The following is a 22,791-nucleotide window of genomic DNA, read 5'->3' on the forward strand; positions in this document are numbered from 1 at the left end:
ATTTCATCATTTAAATATATCGCTCCGCGGTCTTTCTCTCATCAATCACGCTCGCCTATGATCCTATGTAGTCAGTCATTGAAGGAGACGGACCGCAAGCGTACTCAATCCGTAATCTATATTATGTTGTGATACTTTGTTGATTTGATGATGCGGAATTAAAGATTATTGTGAAGTTATATTTTGTTATCCGTCTATTTCTGTTCGAGTATTCAGCGAGTCTTTCCCCGTGGAACTTTGAGATCCATTTGACCATGTATCTGGTATGATTTCTAAAACCAAATAACTGGCTAGTGGATTTCATACAAGTTTAGCTCCATATCACTAGTCTATACTTTTATATTAAATCTGGGTTGAAATATTTCGATGGTCTATATTTGTCCACAGAGAAATAAGCTATGGCTAATTTGGAAATCGAACCCACGCTTTCAAATATAGATTGACTTGTTCGACTCCTCTCCTCGTCAATATTGCACTTTTTTATTGCAAATATTTTTTTGTTTATTTAAATCAGATAACTTCAAATCAGTGTTATCTTCTTCACACGATTATATGACAAACTGAAAAGGAACCCGAATCTCCTTGCTACAAATTTTAAGTTTCCAACAAAGGGTAGAAACACAGATTTCGATAATTATGTCAGTCAAGGGCTTAGGCGGGATAATAGGAAACCAAGTGACCAAAACCAAAATCAAAACTAAAACTCAATATTGAACCTAGCTAACCTAGTGGCACTTATGCAGTGATTGATGTTTCTAACAAGTCACTGAACTGAAGTTATTTTATCTAAAGACCGCATCGATGTGTCAATAAATTACACTTTCCGTCAACGTTTACTGTAGCAAGCCCCATTGTCCACGATACTCATTGAATAAGGTTATTGGCATGTGCACTCATGCATAACATGCATGAACTTGACTAACAGTATGGGTATATTTCTATGACCTTATAGCCATTTATATGGCTATAAGGTCATAATTCATAAACCGCTACCTTATTTATTGTGCAACCTGTATATCATCATTACTGTATAAATTAAAAGGATACAATTAGAAATTATCCAAAGGAATCATTCTTATAATTAAGTGAATCATTTTTAGCGTGGGCATGGGCAAGAAAGGCAATTTCATCGTGACTTTCTTGCGGACTTTCTTGTTCTCTTTCTTGGAGACATTTATCCAGATGTCTGATATCAGCTGTAATAGCGGATTTGACCTCAACAGATTATTTATATTTATCTAGGGTTTCTTGCAATTTCTGAAATCTGTTGACGGACAATTCAAAAGAATCTGAGCGTTTAATGTTGATTCTATCTGATATTGGCCTACTTTTGTGTTTACCTACTGCAAGGTCCGACGTTGAAAGTACATAATCTATCTAACGAAACTGACCTGTACCGATATTCCGTTTTCTTGCATTTTTTGTAATCAGCTATTATTGCTCACAATGTCAGCCCAAATAGTGGTCATTACTGGATGCTCGAAAGGGATTGGTCAAGGTATTTCTTTGACCTTGGCCAAAGACCCCCAGAGGCGGTTCAAGGTGTATGCTACAATGCGAAACATCGCCACTAATCAGGAAGATACCAAAACAAAAGCGGGAAGTTATTATGATGATACACTATTTATTCGGGAACTTGATGTTACAAAACAAGAAACTATCGACAAGACAATTAAAGACATATTTGAGGAAGAAGGAAGGATTGATGTGCTCAGTAAGTTGTAACATCATTGTCCCTAATTAAGATTCAATTTAAATCTGGTCAACCAGACATGCCTATTTTTGCGGACGCACCAACGACGTTGCCAAAGTCGGTACGAACGTTGCGGCTGAATCCGTCAGTGTTCAGCTAGGTTGCGTGCATAATTGTCATTGCACCTGTTTAGGAACGCTCGAACCTCAGTCAGTACTACTAGCTATTTAGGAACGCTCGAAGCCTCGAACAGTACCAGCCAGTACTACTAGCTGGATAACCTATAGTGGTCATACCCTGATGAGGGATCCCCGGTATAATCGATCCGTTTGTACATCTTGACTGACCAGTTCATCTTTGCCACATGTTAATTATAATAGTCATGATTGGAAGAAATTGTAAAATATTTCAAAAGTTATTGATATTAGCGTCTACTAATTTTTCTTGTCATTTTTCGAAACAGTTGGTTTTCTTTTCACGCATTGACTTTTGGCACATCAGCTTTCCATACATGTCGCGTTAAGGTTTTTTGGATCTAAACCCAGATATAAGATCCCCAAGACGGGACTTTCATCGACTTGAAGTCAAACTACACTAACTGCTATTATATTCCCTGGAAATCTCGCTTTTGATTGTTTTATTTAGTAAATAATGCAGGAATTGCAAGACCAGCTTGGTGGCAAACTGCACCTATGGAAACTTTTTATGATGTCATGGATGTCAACTACTTTGGATGCGTCAGAATGACCAAAGCAGTAGCACCAATCATGAAAGCTCAACGCAGTGGCAAAATTCTTCAGATATCGAGTGTGATGGGATTTAAAGGTATGAAAATAAAATAGTTTTAATATCAGCCAGGGATGGAGCGCAAGTATGGAAAATTTGCGGAGGTCAAAATTCGCTGATGCACCCTCTAGCCAATAAACCAAGTTTTTCAAAACAAAAATCCACATTTTCAGCTTCAAAAACTTGATTTTTCGAATTACTGCACATTGCGCGTCGAAAATCCAAGTTTTTCGATCAAAAATCCACGTTTTTCAATTGTTCAGTCAATAATCTAAGTTTTTCAATTGAAAATCTTGGTGTATCAGCGAAAATCTTTGCCTTTCATATTGAAAAACTTGGTTTATCGATACAAATTCGAAAAACCTTTTTTTTTGGATCGAAAAACCAAGTTTAAAAACAGTCGTCTGTCAACACGCGATATTCAAAATTCCCGCGCCAAAATAGTCTAAGGCAGTGACTTCATGGTTATTTTGTGCTCAACTGTCGCCAACCTTCATTGTATTTCTGGGACGTCATCGCACCAGACAATTTCGGCGCCCGGGAGTTTTGAATAATCTCGTCGTGAGACACGGCTGTGTTTATTCGTTTTTATGGCCAGTATGAGTTTATTTGAAATTAAACCATGTGATTCGTACTCGATAATTATTTTCCTAACATATATATGAGGCATAATGTTGTGATTGCCAGATACTTCCTTTGTTGGATCCACACATGGTCGTTCATTTACTCAACGGAACATTCATTCATTTACAAATCACCTTCAAATTAACTAATTGGAATCATGTTCTTAATGAGGAATCTGTTAGCCAAGCGTATAAGTTATTTATTGATAAACTGTCTGTATTATATAATCGTTATTTTCCCGTTGAGGCTAAACATGTGAATTTAAGTTATAAGCGTATTCCTCATAAACCATGGATCACAACTGCTATTTTAACATCCATCAATCGTAAGGATAAGCTGTACCGTAAATTTAAATCTTCTCCAACAGATGCCAATAAGCGTTTACTAGTAAATTATAGAAATACTCTTACCAGTCTGATTCGTAATTCTAAAAAAATGTATTATTGTAATTTGCTCAGTGAACAAAAGCACAATCTCAAGCAAACCTGGAAAATCCTTAATGATCTTTTTGGAAGGAAGCGTAAGCAACCTCTTCCAGATTGTTTTGATATAAATGGCACTCCAACAACTAATCCCAAAATGATTGCATATGGTTTTAATGATTTCTTCACCAACATTGGTCCTAAATTAGCTAAAAATATTCCTGTTACGTTTCTTTTGATCACTTTTTGAATAATATTCCTTCTCCCCAGAATTCACTTTTTCTTACACCAACGGACACGAATGAAGTTATCAAAACATGTGCTTCTCTTAGATCTGGTGCAAGTCTAGGATATGATGAAATTAGACCTGATATTGTAAAACATGTTAAACATCTGATTGCTTCTTCGTTGGTTCACATATTTAATTTGTCTATTTCTAATGGAATTTTTCCAGATGAGCTTTTAAGCACGCTAAAGCACGCTAAAGTTGTTCCTATTTTTAAAGCTGGCGACTCCCATTTATGTAACAATTATCGCCCAATTTCAATCCTTCCTGTGTTTTCAAAAATATTTGAGCGTATTATTCACAAGAGACTTTATAATTTTCTTACATTTTATTCATTACTTCATCAAAGTCAATTTGGTTTTAGGACAAATTATTCATCCTACATGGCTGTTTTAGAGGCATACAATATGATAGTTTCTAACCTTGATAAAGGTCACCATACATTGGGTATATTCCTGGACCTCTCTAAGGCTTTCGATACGATCAATCATGATATTCTCATTGAGAAACTTCACCATTATGGAGTACGTGGAAAGGCTTTGGAGTGGTTCAGGAGCTATTACCAACAGAAAACAATTTGTTGTGTTTAATAATTGTAAATCTTCTTTAAGTACAGTTCAATGTGGTGTTCCCCAAGGTTCAGTATTGGGTCCCCTTCTTTTTATTATTTTCCTTAATGATATTGTTTATTCTTCGAAAGATTTGTCCTTTTTATTTATGCAGATGATACAAATGCTATTATGTCCAATTCGAACCTTGAAGAACTTATTTGTTCTGTTAATAATCAATTAATTAATATTTCTGTATGGTTCAAAGCCAATAAGTTGTCCCTTAAGGGGGTACTACACCCATTGCATTTTTTTGTATTTTACAAACTCACAAAGTGGTATGCAAAATGAAGGGGCAAATCTTCTCGTTCAATTGGTGGCATCAGTATCAATGACGCGTACATACTTCTAATGGTATAAGCCAATAAGTGGTACATCACTGATGTTTTAAATTCACTTCATTTTGGAAAGCTTACTATCAACGGATTTCGTTAAAATTTTGGATATGTGTTGCTAACACATTAGGGAAATAATGTTGATATGTAAAATGGGAATAAGTGGTCCCTGATTTCTTTTATGACTTCGTGAACTTGGTGCTCCACAACTATCAAAAAACGAACCGGTTAAAATGCTTCTATTTTCAATGTTGAGCTATATTTTGTATTTTGAACTTGCGACACTATTTCACTGAAACTTAATTAAGCCATAGGTAACAGGTTACCACAACCACACTACAGCAATGTTGAAAAAGATTGTATTTTTTGTCACCTATACCACCATATTAGGTAGTTTTCAGTAAGCTTCATTTTTGTGATTTTGGTAACTATTTTATATTTATTTGCCCAATCCATCTCAACTAGGCAATCTAAATTGTACTCACCATTTACATCCCAAGGTATTTTAGTATATCCACCTCACACATTTCCATTATATATCCAGTAACAGACAAAATATCAAAATTGATGCCTCATTATGACATGTATGATATCACAGACTATCACATGTATTCAAAATTGATGCCTGAATTTGACCTGAACCAATTGACCTATAACCTGACCTTTGATGACCTTATAGCCTTTTTAAATCTCTTTTCCTAACAACACATTATAGAAGATACATACATGGTGTAGTATTAAATTGTCTATGTGGAAGAGATTAGGCGTATTTAATTTATTCAGTGTTATAATCAGTGAGTACATTTCTATAGATAGTATAACAAAGGATTTAATGTATTCTATTCATGTATTCTACTTGGACATGTTCAATAGAATAAATTATGGTTTGTTATGAAACACACATCTCAGTTACTAGGCTACAGTAAACAAAAAATATATAGGGCTAAAATGACTTACTTACTAAAATGGTTTAAAAACACTTTGTATGTAGATATATTTTATAAGTTATATGACATGAGGTGATGAACATATTTATGTACTTTATAAATTTGCAAGAAAAAAAAGAAGAGGGGTACTGATGAAAATCAGGGTATTATTCCCCCTTAATGTTCAAAAAACGAATTATATTATGTTTAAAAACCGCCATAGCAATCGCACATACCCCAATACTCATATTTTTTATAGATGGCAATGAACTTATTAAAGTAACTCGTACTAAATTTATGGGTGTTATTCTTGATGAATCTCTGACATGGTATGATCATACATCTTATGTTACCAATATTGTTTCAAGATATAGTGGAATCTTATTTCGTCTAAAGCACATTCTTTCGTGTGATACGTTATTTACCTTGTACAATACATTAGTTCTACCTCACCTACACTACTGTAATATAATTTGGGCAGATCCTAACAATTGCGTCCGCAATTTGAATTCTATTTTTGTGAAACAAAAGAGAATTATCAGGTTATGTACCAATTATAGCTGGCTGGCCCATACATCATCTTTATTTTGTCAGCTAAATACTTTGAATATTTTTGATATTCATAAACTTATCAAAGCTTTATTTAAGGGCGTACTACACCCATGTATTGGTTTGATTGGTCTAAAAAAATATTTTTCCATTTATAGCTAGGCGATATATGCACGGATCATGTGAAATAAAAAAGATTATGAAAACACATCGTGAAAGTGTAATTTTCACCTATTTGTCTTAAAGTTGACAGGTTGTTAAGGACGCTTATTTTTGTAGCGATCCACGTAGTCTTCTTCACAACCGGTTTCTGCCGTTACTCACACGTATTAGACTCGCTCCCAGTCCTATAATACGTCTATGTCAATCTCCATAGGGATGGGCGATACCAGCTTTTGTTACCGATTGTCGATCCAGAGCAGTCAGGGAGTGGGGCCGAATTTTTAGAAAAAATAAAATAAAATGAAAAAAAAGAATGGCCGCGGAGCGCGCTTGCGCGACGCAGGGGGTTGTCTGAGGGGGTATGTTCCCCCCTCAGAAGTAAGAAACTTGTGCAAAATGAAGATCTAATTGAAGCGATTTGGTGGACAATTTTAGCAATTGTTTTTAAACATAAATCGGCGAAAGACCCCTTTCTCTTCTCTTCGGGCCAGTCGGCACTCCCCCTGAATCCGCGCCTGAAATGAGTCGGGATGTGCTTGTTCAGGGGATGCGGGGTACGTGTGGCTGTAGGCCTACCACATTAACGAACTAAACTTACTCTTCGTGGGATTACGAATCGTAAACACAACACAGGTGATAATAAAACCAGTATAGCAAACATCACTTTAATCAACTAGGTGCAACAATTTTACAACTTTCTTTTTAATTAAAGCCTTAATGTACGATCGTTTTAAATTTAAAGATTTTTCTTTTTTTCTTCCAAAATGATAAAATAATTAAAAGGCCCATTCAGTGATTTGCTCATCCAGACGATTGTAAAAATCATCAAAATTCAGATTTCGGTACCTTTGTCATTGTCATAGATGTGCTAAACATAGCCTATGCGAGTGGTTCAGCCGAAAGACATTTTACACGAATCTGTAATTTAGATACTGATAGTATCTAAATTAGCTACTGTGTATTTGAATGGGGCTTCAACCAGTGGCGTAGCTGGGATTTTTTTCCAGGGGGGGGGGGGCAAGCCTGTATGGGGCGGGGGCCCAAATCCACCAAACAAAAATTTAGCCGCCCCTTCCTCAACAGCCCGAAAAGGTTGACCCAATTTTTTTCCGGTGGTTTGAGAAAGTGAAGAGAGAGAGAGAGAGAAAAAAGAGATTATAGGTGCTAGCGCCCTAAAAGCAACACATTTTGATATTATATAGTACCATTCTCCCCCCCCCCACTCCTCTCCCTTTTTTTCCCTCTCTCTCTCTCTCTCTCTCCTCCTTTTTCCTCTTTTTTCCTTGCGCTAGGGGGGCGAGGGCCCTAATAGCGCCAGGGGGCGGGGCCCAAACAGGCAATTTTGGCAGCTACGCCACTGGCTTCAACTTCGTCAGTACTGCTGTTTTTTTTTCGTTTTTTTGCCAAATTTGTCATTTCAAAAATACCAAATGACAATTTGAATGACTTATCCTCCAAACAATTTTAATTTTTTACACTTGCGCTGGGATCACTGAATGGGTCTTTAATATGCAATCATTATGAAAGTTCCCAATACATTTGGAGGCGAAAAACATTGGAAATTTGCAAAAAAACAACATCATAAACTTCACCTCTATCACTCGAAATATCTCGCACATATCACGCATGGTATGCCGCTGAGTATATCCCATATAGACAATCCTGGGGACAATCCATTGGAATTAAATCACTATACCACACAATTTATTCGCTACCTGAAGTCCCGGGGGGCACTTCAATATGAAATGGATTATAGGTGTAGGGCTGGCACTTTCGCACTAAGGGGCATTCGGTGAGAGCAAAATGTAAAAAATATGGGGTCATTGGGTGAGAACATGACCTTATTTTTAAATGGAATATTTGGGTGAGAGCCGAAACAGCGCTGCAAAAACCTCGAAAATCGAATTTCTAGTTCTAAATGGCTTCAAATTTCATTGGGTTTTTTTTTTCAAAATAAGTAACAAAATCAGTAATAAATGAAAGTTGCTGTTCAAATTGAACTTGTAAGGGTCTTTGGGTGACAGATCAAATGGAAAAATCAGGTGGTGGTCGCATTGCATTCTCTAAATTCAGTAAATTTTCATCTTCAACCGTGTAATTGAATGGGATTATTTTGAAATTTTAAAACGATTGAACTATCACAAACAAATAGGCCTATGTTAATAAATAATATAAATACAAACTAAACTGTTGGGGTTCGATAATGAACCCCACAAAACTAACCAAGTAGTGGTATATGAAAAATGCCATACGGCCGGGCGGTTTCACAAGTTGCCGGCTCGATCATGCCATTCGCCGCCTGGGGAAAATAGGGGGTCTTCGGGTGACAGAGCATGTGTTTGTAAAAAAATATGGGGTCTTTGGGTGACAGCGATGCTGAAAAAGGGGGTCTTATCCAGCCCTACAGGCGCGTCACCTCCAAAGTTGCCGAGTGCCCCCCCCCCCACGGCGTGAAGTCGAGAATGAAAGATTAGAATATTTGCTTATAATTATTTGTTTTCAATTTTCGAATATTTTTGTTTTCAATACGTTTCATAATAATACATTTTATTTTTTCTATATTCTGTCAAAAGTAGCCTACCGGTATCGTATGGCCGATACCAATTAATCGTATCGACCCACAGTACCGATCGGCGGTATCAAAGTATCAAGTATCGCCCAACCCCAAAATACAAAATTATAATGGCGACCTCCACAAACTCGGAAATATCATCTGGCAGGAATTGTTTCAAGTGAAATATACAGGATTGTCTTCTCTGATGTAAGTAAAAATGGTGGCATATTAATTATGCTCCAACATACATTGTGAACGTTCTCACTTTAGTTGATTTTGTGCAACAAGTTGCGACAAATTAACATTTTTGTGCCAAACACATGTACTTGTGATAGCGTTTACATTGTATTCAGTGTTTGTCTTTTACTGAGATGGCGACCCTAAAAATCGCCTAGAACTAAAAAAACAAGCATTATCTTATCATTAAGATTTTACTGTTTCAAACCTGAAACAGATGTGCTGGCTAGCGAACACAAATTTTGCATATCATTGTCAACTGGAAGGGGAAAAAAGAAGTTTATTTTCTTTAATAATGATAAGTGATGCCAAGCATGTGTTTTCAAAGCTGTGAATAATTAATGCATTTCCAAAAAATATATATTTTAGGGTCTGACATTAATGCTTAATTTGTGCGTGTGACTGGTTTCACGGTAGCAATTCTGAAATTTTAGATATACTCCAATTTGTAAAAGTGCGCCCGTGTACCGCTTTTGGGCATGTCCCTTTAAAAGCATGTAAGCTACATCGATACCGATGCCACCAATAGAACGAGAAGATTTGCCCCTTCATTTTGCATACCACTTTGACCAATTTTTTTTTCTCATTTCTTCACAAAATGCAAAAAACCCGCAAAAAAATGCGATGGGTGTAGTACCCCCTTAAGAAATAAAGGGTAATGCATGATCCTTTACACGAAAATAATGTGTCCGAGGCAGTAAAACGTAAATAATGGGTGAGGCGCAGCCGAACCCATTATTTAAACGTTTTACTGCCGAGGACACATTATTTGCGTGTAAAGGATAATGCTGCACCCTTTATTTCTATTCTATTACCACAAAATAGTGTGATTTAAAGAGAAAATATCAATTTTTTTTTTTTTTTTTTTCAAGTTGTTTACCTCAAGGTGGAGCGCATACGCGTAGCCAAAGCGTATGCACATTTCAATAACACAACCTAACATTCCATTCTCCCCTATAAGCAGGTATGCACATACAATAACACAACCCTGACATTCCATTCTCCCCTACATAAGCAGGTGTGATGTGCGCTCTGCTGTGCGCTGTGATGATAGAAGAACATAAAGTTCGTTGCCCTTGACACTTTATCGCTAATTAATGGTCTGTCACGTGACGCGTTTCAACAAATCACAGTGCGCGATTTTGAATAATGGGTCGTGGGGGTAATAGAATTATGTATAATTTCAGTATTAACAACATGCCTTGTAATTTTGCCAATTATTTTGTTAAAAATATGGCCATCCACAGTTATTCAACACGCTCATCCAATTTGTTTCGCCCTGCAATATTCAATTATGATTTGGCCAGAAATACCATTAGAAGGCATGGCCCATTGCTCTGGAATTCTATCCCCGATGATATCAAAATCGCCTTATCTCCTAATTCATTCAAACGCAGCTATAAAGATTATCTGATTTCTTTATACTCATAAATTTATTGCTTCATAAATGGCCCTGTATCATAATATTCTATTTTGTACTGTATAAAGTTAAAGCCATATTATAACATTTCTTTAAAAATAGATTAGTATTTATTTTCCATAAAATGTTAGCTTTTACTGTCAGCTATGTCCCCTTTTAATTTTGAGCCGAACAAGTGAGGTAAAGCAAAGAAAATTGGAATTTACTACTAGCGCCAATGCATGTTACTCCTGCGGTTGTAATACAGTACGATCCTCTGGCGTGTGTGTGTGTGCCCAGACAAACAAGTATGTCTATGTGTGTGTGTGTGTCCTGCACGCCGTGTACGTAGTACTGTGTTATGAACAACACATACGCGTTCGACTAATATTTCTATCGTAATAATAAATTCCGGTTCCGGCGGTTTATTCAAAATCACGGATTTTGACAAAACTACAGCACCTAAAGTCTTGATTTTTGCAGAGAATCTTTGTTTACTAAAGTACGTTAGAATCGTGTAAAAACCTGAATTTAAATTTCTTTTGAGGGTGTTTTTCTCAGCAAATGTTATAATATGGCTTTAATGCATTTTTTTTTCAATTGACTTTTGTTTATATGCTATTGCCATTACCAACGTCATTGTCTGTCCGCACTAGTCCTGTCAGTCTGCGTTTGCACCCCGTCCTTGTCTGTTGTCGGTAGGCGTCTTTTGTTTCTGCACTGAGGGCAATCATGTCTTATAGGTCTGTCACACTACACCGAATAGGTCTTCCGTACAAGAAACGGATGGCATTTTAGTAAATCCGTTGATGTTCGTCAATGATCGTTTTATGTTCTTTTTATGTCCTGCTATCATCCGCCAAATGCGTTTCGTGTTAGGTGATGTTCGTTAAGTGCGTCGGCAAGTTTGTGCATGCACAAAACTTGAAACGGAGTGTACCGAATACACATGTTCGGTATTTATCCGATGTGTGTTCGTATGGTGCTGCATATTGCCGGAGTTTGTTCGCTCTCCTTTCGTTCATGTTCGTTCTTTGTTCGTTGCACTCGGCCCGTGTTCGTTGCAAATACGTTCCTGTGAGGCCTTCACCACCGGATAGCATATTTTTGCATTCGGTGATGTACGTTGACCCAGACCGTCTTAGTGTCACACTACACCGAATCGGTCTTCCGTATAAGAAACGGATGGTATTTTAGCAAATCCGTTAGTGTTCGTTTTATGTTCTTCATATGTCCTGTTATTATCCGCCAAATGCGTTTCGTGTTAGGTGATGTTTGTTTAGTCCGTCGACAATACGTTTCAAGTTTTGTGCATGCACAAAACTTGAAACGGAGTGTGCTCGAATACACATGTTCGGAAGTTGTCCGATGTGTGTTCGTACTGTTCTGTATATATACCCTGGGTTTGTTCGTTATTCTTTCGTTTATATACCGCAGGTGTTTGCAAGGTTTCGCAGGCGCTTGTGCCGGATGTAGGCCTATGGCGAACATGTGCATCGATCATGGGGGGGGGGGGCTTACTGAAGGGTGTGTGACGCAATATCATATTTCCCCCAGTACTTTAGTGACTGACAAGTAGAAAAAAGGGGAGAAGGAGAGAAAAGAAAAGAAAGTGAGAAAAATTGAAGAGAGAAGAGAAGAGAAAAGTTAAATTGCACGTAATTTAGTAGTAGGCCTATGCATGTAAGTAGTATTGAGGAGGGGCACTTTTTGAAGGGTAGAGGACGCAATATCAAATTCCTACCAGTTTTAGTGATTGACAAGAAAGAAAAAAGAAGAGAAAACATGGAAAAGGTTAATTTATACGTTATTGAGTAGGCCCAGGATAGTAGTACTATAGTAAGCCTAAGTATAGGCCTGTGATTATTATAGACACTGCTTAAATGTGGTTCCTTGGCCCAAAAGCCTGTGAAAATTACTGCCGGCCAGTCCATATGCAGGGCCCGTGATATTTTGTCACCAAAGTCAGTATTTAAGACTGACTTATAGGTCTATTCCTGACTTTAACATATCAATCCATGCATGCTTTACCTGAAATTACGAGTCTGAAGTCTTATATCTAAGTGTCAGTGGATCAGTGTAACATTTTAAATTTTGCAAATTCAAATCGGGCCTTCTTTGTTTTACACAATAGGCCTAGGCCTAATAATGTAAATAGGCCCTACAGTCCCCATGCAAATGGCTTCAATTGGGCCTTCTGTTTCAAAAATGGACAAGTCTTAATCCTTTTTGCTTCTGCTATGGACATCCACGTGTTATACAATAATGGTGAAAACTTTTTCAATTAGGCTTTCGTTTCACCAAATTGCGGCTGTTTCAAACTAAAATAGTACCCAATAATAGTGCTAAAATTGATCCAAAAAAATGACAAATGGCTTCAATTGGGCCTTCATTGTCCAAAGGTTTCTCACCTCTATTGCCCCCGGACGCTGGTTGCCCTGATATATCAGATTTGAAGCCCTTTTGTACTTATTAGCCAATATTTGACCATTTTCATCAAAATTTACCCCCTTAAAAGTTGTCTTTCCCCACTTTGTTAACCCTCTTAAAAAGTCCTTGCTCCGTCACTGCATCTAAGGGGGCAAAAACCCTCTCAAACACCCTCTCCTCCCCACTTTTCTGATAGGGTGGACGTCCCTGTTGGTGCCACATGCGACGGATTCGCCGGTCATTTGTCGGACGTTGAACGATTGAATATAAAACGCCTGCAGGATTATTAGCGGCCACAACGCATAGAGAGACGAACGGGAATCGGACCCCAAATCCGGACATTTGTCGGACGTTGACCCCCAAATCCGGTCATTTGTCGGACGTTGAACGATCGAATATATGACGCCTGCAGGATTATTAGCGGCCACAACGCATAGAGAAACGAACGGAATCGGACCCCCAAATCCGGTCATTTGTCGGACGTTGAACGATCGGATATAAGACGCCTGCAGGATTATTAGCGGCCACAACGCATAGAGAGACGAACGGGAATCGGACCCAAAATCCCACCGAATCTTCTGCCGGACTGGTGATTTTCCACCGAATAAAATATTTTTGTATTCGGTGATGTACGTTGATCCAGTCCGTCGTAGTGTGACAGACCTATTACGAGCTTTGCTCTTGTGATTGTCCTACCATCCTTTTCTTGCTATTTCGTTAATTGTATATTGTATATAATATGATGATGGTGAAATAAACTTGAACTTGAACTTAAACAGTGCAGTGGAGCGATCATAAGCAGCAATGTGCTTGTAAATTTATTAAAAGAAATAATTATCAGCTATTACCGTAAACGTTCGCCTAATGGCGCACCTGGGCTCTTTGCCTTGGGGTGAATTTCATGTACAAATAGAGAGCTCCCTCCTCTAAAAATCCCAACAAGAATTAAGGGTACGTGCCCTTTTTTGCTGGTGGGATTTTTTTATGGGAGGGCACCTTTAGTTTGTATCTAAAATTCCAGTTATGTCAAGGGAGCCCACGTTTACGGTATTGTTATACTAGAATCACTTATATCATTGTGTGCAAATGCAAAATTTGCAACAGGTATTTTAATTTCTTTATTAATTTTGAACTGCAGGATTGCCAGTTTTTTTGGGCCACGTTAATGTAGCCTGGTAATTGTTACTATTGACACATTATTTGCCTCGACGTGCTTGTCTGGCTTTTTTAGCGTGTATATTCTATTACCAAAAGATTGCAGATATCGGGTTTGCTGGTTAATCTGATATTTTAGACCTCATGGTAAAATATCAGCAAATATAATGAGCACGTTTTTGTTTAAAAACACTTTAATTGAGTAGGGCAAAGTACACTGATAAATATGCCTTTTGTTTGAAGCTAATAGGACATACGGTTTTTGTAATACCCCAATTAACATTTTCTCTGTATCCTATTGTTTTTATCAATAATAAATGTAGTTAATGAGCTAAAATTACTAAAAAGGCTCATCAATATGTAATTTTGCTCAAAATCAATGCATAAATATTAAGAATGTTATTTTGCATGTTTTTGCTTTCAAATGTAATCAAAGGGCTTGTAAGGAGCTAATTTGCCAAAATGCTAATTAATTATGCAAATTTAGAAATTAGAGGGCGGTTAGACTATATAATATATTAGAACATGTTAGAAACACTTTAACCAAGTTTAAAGGCAAAAGTATGCAAAAAATTTTAACGGTGAAAAGAAAATACAACCCAAACTATGTTGTTTCACCAAAGAAGATGAGAAGATGTTTTCTTTCTTATTTGTCATGATATAAATCTCAGCATCCAACATGTATATATAAAACGTGATATAACTTTTTCATAATGCAGTTATATATATTAGGCCTACGTACTTTATAATCATAGTTATAATATCGACTCTTTGTATGACGAGTATATAAAATCAAAACAAAATTGCCAACTTTCAAACAACATTACGCCTATGTATATACAACGTGTTTTGAAACCGTACTGATATGAAGCGTTATAGATTATCCCATTCATACATTTCTCTTGACCATTTTGCATTTGCTCACATTATTCCTTTTAAAGGAATTTTTGTTTCTGTTTCTTTCAGCCGTATCATTTTCTGAGCAATACACAGCCTCCAAGTTTGCTTTAGAGGGATTCAGTGAATCAATTGCTCCTCCACTGCGAAAATTCAATGTATGGTAAGCCAGTGTTTAATTCACATTTAGTTATTCACATAATGCGACTGAGCGAAGCTGATGTCAATTAAACTGTCGTATCACCATAAAGTACGCATAATATACCATAATTCCTCTTTTAGATTAAAAGATTTGGATAGTTTGATTTAACTGTTAACATTGTTCTTTTTATGCAAATAAAAAAAAAATGAAGATGCTTTATTCACATTTTCAGTGACGTTTCACCACTACACTAGTGGTTTAATCAGACTGACAACTCATCACATCTGACTGTTTCCTTTTATATGAGTTGCCAGCCTGATGAAACCACTAGTGTAGTGGTGAAACGTCACTGAAAATTTAACATCTGCATGGATTTGCATAATGAGAACTATGATGACAGGGAGATCTCCGCATATTCGTAACTATTTATACGCTATCGAAGTGATGATGTAACAGGATTAATTACCATAGCAATAGAGGAATACAATTTTTGAATAGATCGCCCAGCACTACAACGTTCACGCGGTACCTATGCATTGAACCATAGATGTCAAAGAAAGGCTGATCACTCGCACCTGTAAGATTAGTATTTTTAAAAAGAGCGGTATTGTATTCAGACATACACAGGTGATATGTGCAATCTGCTTGTAGTGCAAGGCGATCTATTCAAAAATTGCATTCCTCTATTGCTATACGCTGGCGAAGTTACGTAATTAATCGGATTAACTACCATAGCAATAGGTACAAACAATTTTGAATATTCCGCGCTGCACTACAAGCAGGTTGCACTCTCATCACCTGTCTTCAATCATATCATAGATTGAATACAATACCGCTCTTTTCAAAGAGACTAATATTACAGGTGCAAGTGATTAGCATTTCTTTGACATCTATGGTTCAATGCAGAGGTACCGCATGAACGTAGTAGTGCAGCGCGATATAATCAAAAATTGTTTGTACCTATTGCTATGGTAGTTAATCCGATTATTACTCAACTTCGCCAGCGTATGGTAGTTAATTTGATTATTACGTAACTTCGACAGCGTTTACACACGCAGAGCACATAGGATACATTTTTGGCCGATCGAGTGCAGATCCGTATGAACACGCTTTTCAATACGGAATAAATGCTAACCTCATCGTGACATCATCCAAGCAGCAAAGTTCATTTCCCATTGAAAAAGCGTTATCCGAAGGATCTGCAGTCGACCATTCTGCAAACGAGGATATTTCCCCATAATATAAGGGTGTTTTCTCCGCGTATGAGTAAACTTGATCAAAATTGCTGATGCAGATATGAAGTATGTAAAGCAAAAAACGTATAAGTTATGCAGTATATTTGTTATGTAACATTATTAGCATTATAATTAATAGCTTATGGACACTGCCAGAAAAGTGGCGCAATGTAACAGAAAATATAACAATTTTCATCTTGGGAATGAAAGCATGGCAGTTGTTGCCGTTTGTTTATAACAAATATGACAAATATAACTCCTAGCTTGACGCCATGCCTTTTTATTTTATCTCAACATATTCTAGTAATTCTAGTATCTTTAGGGATCATGTAAAATATCTTTAGATGTTTTGTAAAAACAATCATGCTCTTCTTTCTGTTGTGACGATAATCCGAGTTTGCACAATTGAATATGATTATAGTGCCGGTAAGCCATGGAAGACGTGCATCGAGTGAACGTCGTATTATCCGTGCATCAATTGTACGCCGTGGATAGATGTATATCCCATGTTTAGAGACATGAATAATTGAATCACTTCTTGTTGACTCTCCAATCCGTGCGGACGCAATCATCTCGTCTCTTGATATGTTTTGTATATGCCTGTTGTTTAGGCATGACAGCGAGTTTACTATTTGTCATGACGAGCACGTGAATTATATCAAATTCAATTATGCCGCAATGTAACTCTGGTAAGGTTTAGTAATACAAACATTTATTATTTTGCTCCTCATGTTATGGTCTTTATAATTTCATAAACTTAATTTTGTTTCATCTTGTTCATTGCGTATTAGCCATTTCATTTCCCGCTCAATTTTTCATTATAACATTTAAATAAAAAGATATAACAAATCTAAACTACGCACTTTTGCGTCTCTACCGAATGTGATGTGAACCAATTTATAGAAAAGCACCGTTTTAGATAAGAAGCCTTTCCTTCAAAAAGTTTCTTTGATTTCAGGATGGAATTTAAGTCATCACGCGCGCGATTCGTATGGGCCTGCGTTTTAACTATGTGCAACATGACTCAGACAGTATGCTTCAACTATATTTATAAATACGTATTTTATAAATACGCACGTGACACCTCCGCGTTGCCATAACAGTGTGTAGACCGTAAGTCTCAAAGTGACCATAGCCGTGATAGCGGGTGATATTCCTGTAAACGTTTCCGGCGATAAATATGTTTTCCATCGGCAAATATTTTTATATGTTTATATGTTGTTTTTGATAACATAATCGGAATCCCCCATGAGTAATAATTTTGCTATTCAATTAATACTTAAGGGAAGGGGTATGAACGTTTGCACAGTATTTATTGTGGGACATTAGAGCACATCAGGCATATCGAATTGCATTCTGAATACGAAGAATGGCCTTCTGATATCAAATAATTTTGATTTTTGAAATTCGCAATGTAATACACATTTTATGGCAAATTGATATTTTTGATATTTAACAGTACTCGAAGTAAACTTTATAAATCTGATGATTTCTACCTAAAGTGTATGTAGGTGGGATGAAAAGCCGACGATCAATTGAAAATTTTGACCTTTCGTATTGAAGATATGGATTTTTTTCCCAAAACATCCCAAAAAAATTAGGTCTTTTTGGGAAAAAAATCCATTTCTCACTGAATACGAAAGGTCAAAATTTTCAATTGATCGTCGGCTTTTCCTCCCAGCTACATACACTTTAAGACTATATCATTAAATTTGTCAAATTTACTTCGAGGACTGTTGTATCTCCAAAATGTGAAAAATATCAAATTTTAATAATTTGTCATAATATTTGTATTATATCGTGAATTTCATAAATGAAAATTATTTGATATCAGAAAGACATCCTTTGTATTCAGAATGTAATTCGATAGGTCTGATGTGCTCTCATGTCCCACAAAAAATGCTGTCGAAACGCTCAAAACGCTCATTCCAGTTCCCTTAAATTTGATAATATTTTTCTGAAGAGTTCCTTCCCTTTTCTGTTTAGTGTTCAATGGCATGAGGATTTGGCCACGCTTGCTGGTCTTGGTATGTAGTGCCCATGGGTCACATGTGTATTTATAAGATAGCTGTCGGAGAGGAACTCAAAGTTGTCAAGTTTGCGTGTTTCAGTACGACAGCAACTTAGCTCACTTCCGGTATTTTTTACCGGCGTGACCTCTGCTGTTACGTAACGTAATGTTGAAAATCAGGTGACAAATACAGTTTTTCAGAAAACATCAAAAAAATGGAATACACGAATTGTTTCTCCCTTCATTTCCATATTGAGCCCATAGATAAGATATGAAACACGAGTATAAGGCAAACAGTAACGTGTAAAAGTCCAATTATTGTGGAGAAAATAAATGTTTATTGTGCGCGAAAAAAATGAGAAAAAATACATGTCATGATCACCAAAATGGTTATAGCTGCAACTATGAGCCAACGCCGGTCGTATGCTTTTCTGTAATGATAGATATTAACTAACTTGAGCTTGTATTAAATTTTCAGCGAAAATGATTGGTGGAATAATCGAGTCGTAGGTTGGAAAGTTGCTTTCAAAACGGCTTCTCCTCGCACTCGTGCGTGACCATTAGTGACCAGTGTCAGCAGGAAAATTAACAGCCGGCCTTGTCCATATATCGATTAATAATTGTCAGGATCGTCCAGTTGACTACAGTGAAATTTATTTATTCATACAAAATACTGCCCTGTCTTACAAAATATCGAAGTCAATATAAAACGTAATTTCAAGCCATTTGACTGAACTTACAAACAGTTTATAAAAGATTATTGTTGAACGAGACACTGAATTAGAAATAACATTGCAAAAGGTACGAAAATAAGCTAGCAGGTTGTGATGGTCTAGTGGCTAAGGCCGTGCCTGAAATGTGAGAGGTTGGAAGTTCGAACCCTACCATAGCTGTTTTTTTTGGTGAAAATATTTATGATATTAGTAAACAACTTTCAGGAAGGGTTTCTGATCATTTGAAGCAGAAATAATGAGGTAAAATGAAAGAAAGCATTTTTTTTATCTTGACCGCCGTATGATGTTCTATTGAAGATAATTAAAGTTACTCTAGACAACAATACGCTGATTCCAATTATGTGTATGTCTGGGTAGGGTGTAAGAACGGTGTAAAAATTACAAATAATATTATGCCAAAATATCAGGTTTGAAATTCGTAAATTATGGCTGACGCTATCTCATTTTTTAATATGTAGGCCTACACATAAAGAAAAAACATTGCAAACTTGTTGCATAGAAATATTTTCAAATGATCATAATACTGACGGGCCTACACACATACACCATATAGGCCTAACGGAACAAGAGAAAAAAAATCGAAATGCTGTAGGATTCGAACCTTCAACCTCTCGCACTTCAAACCACGGCGTCAACCTGCTGTACCATACTCGTATCTTTTGCAATCTTATTTCTCATTCAGGGACTCGATCAACAATAATATTTAAAAAACTGCTTTTAAGTTCAGTCAAATGAGGTGATATTACTTTTTTATATTGACTTCAATATTTTGTAAATCAATGCAGTATTTTGCTTGAATAAATAAATATCACTGGAGTCAACTGGACGATTCTGACGATTATTATTCGATATAATGACAAGGCCGGCTGCTATTTTGCTAGTGACACTTGTCACTAACTGTTTGAGAGTAACTTTCCAACCTACGACTCGATTATTCCACCAATCATTTTCGCTGAAAATTTAATACAAGCTAACGTTAGTTAATATCTATCATTAGAGAAAAGCATACAACCGGCGTTTACTCACTGTCGTAGATATAACCATTTTGGTGATCGTGACATGCAATTTTTCTCATTTTCCCGGCCACTTTGGACATGTTCAAGCTTCTTTATTTTCAATATTATTCAACTTTTACTCGTTTTTGTCCTTTGCACAAATGTTTGGTATCTTATCCGTGATCATGGTACGCAATTTAAGCAAAAAACGACCCGTGTCTCCCATTTCTGGAGCTATTTCGCTAAAACATGTTTGCAGGCCAAATCTTCAACATTTAGTTACGTAACCCGTGTTCACCAACCCGTATAAATTTTCTATCGCACAAAAGAGGTCACGAAGTTACCGTCGTACTGGTTATTTTATTTCACGGTATTATACATCAAGGATAACCAGTGGCGGCGGAATATCAACAAATTAGGGGGACATATTTGGACCAGTTTTATTGGGGAAATTGTGGGAAAAATGAAGGTGAATAATTATTTTGGTACTTGCTGGCCGATTTAGATGTAGCATTATATTGTTTTAAATTTTTCTTCTCTTAGGATTTGTAGGGAGACTTATCAATGTCTTATGATGTTGTGTCTATCGCAACTGCAAAACATCGGAGTATATCCGGATTTTTAAACAATACAATGCTTCTTTACACAGGGTCTCCATTATCGAACCAGGATTTGTCCTCACACCCATGATTAAGCTGTTCGGCAATGATGCTAATAGCATAATACATGCAATAATTGACAGCTGGATAGACTGCCCAGAGGAAGACGTTACCATTACAAGGAAAATGTTGACAGAAAACCCAGATATTGTATTCGGTACTGGGATGCAAAGTATTGACGACATCGCGAAGCTGGTAGAAAATGCTATATTGTCACCAAAACCAGATTTTCGTTACCAATCATCCGAAACAGTGAAAGAGTTTGCACGACAGAGATTCGTTGATCCGTCGGGGAATGAGATCATGAACAGTTGGTTAAAGCAGTAACATAATCAACTATGCGACAGACAAGAATGGTACAAAATGGCAATTGCTTCTCAAATAAACCGACTATATAAGTCTCTCTACATTAATCAAAATTGATAAAGACCGTGTAGAGTAGATAAAGTCTGCACAAAAAGTAACTCAGCTGTTATAAATCATCACCTATAGATTCAGAACTAATAATTGAATACATGAATCCAAAACCCACCCAAGTCCATGGGAAGTGATTTTGAGAAAAAAACCTGTGTATCATTTTAATTCCAATTCAGTTAGATTTACCTGATCAATATGGTAAGTTGTACGTTCAAATGGGTGGGTTAAACTGTATTAGGTAGGAAGATTATCATTTCAGGGACTTCGTGGGGTTCATTTTAAATTCTGGACTTGGGTGGTTTTTTGAATCATATACTAAGACAATAATGTTGGAATGAGATTACCACTAGTAAGATAATACAAAATAAAGCACACAGTTATGTATAATGTTGATAAGCATTCTGCCATACAATATAAACCACACACTTTCCTTGATTAAACCCATTTTCTTTTCCAAAAGTCACTCTCCAGCAATGAATGTGTTACAAGTGGACTTTTATACATACTGGATTTCAATGAACGTGTTACAAGACTCAAATCATGGACTTGGGTTGATTCTTTCATACATGCTATTTTTCACATGCTCAATAGACACAGAGGATGAATTTGAGTTGTTCTTTCATACATATGACATGCCTATGTATAGCAACACTTTCCCATACTTAACTCAATTTGGTCAAAGTATGGACTTGGGTGGCTTTTGTATTCATATATTCAATTGTTTTCACAATATTTCAACATAGAGAGAAGCATGATTTATTTACACGCATTTTGATACCCCATTCGTCAAATGTCGTTCAATATTAACAACACAGTAGTGCTTTTACAGAAAAATACCCGATATTTAAAAGTTGCAGTTTACAGCGAACAATGGTTATAATGCCAGCACTCTGTAAACACGTAAAGCCCGCCATTATCTTCGCGCTTACTTCAAATCAATACAAATAACTGCAACTTTTAAATTGGGGTATTTTTCTTTCAAAACACTGCTGTATTGTCAATATTGAACAAAATTGGACAAATGTGGTATCAAAATGCGCGTAAATAAATCATCCTTCTTTTTATGTTAAAATATTGTGAAAACAATTATTAGTTCTGAATCTATAGGCGTATTTATAACAGCTGAGTTACTTTTTGTACAGACTTTATATCCTTTTTAAGATCACAGACAATGGGTAATATGACTCTATCAAATAAGAAAAATGCCTGCTTTCTTCTGACGATAACATCTCAGTTTTGATGACGTAAAATGAGGCTGTCGATCAGATCACTAACCCTTTGAGCCGTCGAATTTCATATCATGTAACCAACAGTCTGTGGCTTACTGCAGATGTTACCATACATTACCGAAAGTGTTAGGCTTTATTTCAGAGGGAGAAATAGACCAATTGGAAGTATTCATATAGTAATTCATTACCAAGAACACAATGCATAATAAACTATTTATTGATAAATTTTTGACAACATACAAATATGATTATTCAACATTTAACTTCAGAGCCTCAGAGTTATCTTTTATCCAAATTACCAAAACA

The 22,791-nt window shown here is 36.5% G+C and overlaps 1 protein-coding gene across 1 annotated transcript; it reads left to right on the forward strand.

Moving 5' to 3' along the window:
* Window positions 1-1,391: 1,391 nt before the first annotated feature.
* Window positions 1,392-21,259, forward strand: LOC140151495 (retinol dehydrogenase 8-like). The gene is made up of 4 exons (XM_072173852.1): window positions 1,392-1,714; window positions 2,339-2,518; window positions 15,133-15,226; window positions 20,830-21,259. The coding sequence occupies exons 1-4, from the start codon at window positions 1,447-1,449 to the stop codon at window positions 21,164-21,166; spliced, it is 879 nt and encodes a 292-aa protein (XP_072029953.1). The 5' UTR covers window positions 1,392-1,446; the 3' UTR covers window positions 21,167-21,259.
* Window positions 21,260-22,791: the final 1,532 nt, after the last annotated feature.

Source organism: Amphiura filiformis, chromosome 4, assembly GCF_039555335.1.
Source record: "Amphiura filiformis chromosome 4, Afil_fr2py, whole genome shotgun sequence".
In the NCBI taxonomy this organism is placed as follows: Eukaryota; Metazoa; Echinodermata; class Ophiuroidea; order Amphilepidida; family Amphiuridae; genus Amphiura; species Amphiura filiformis.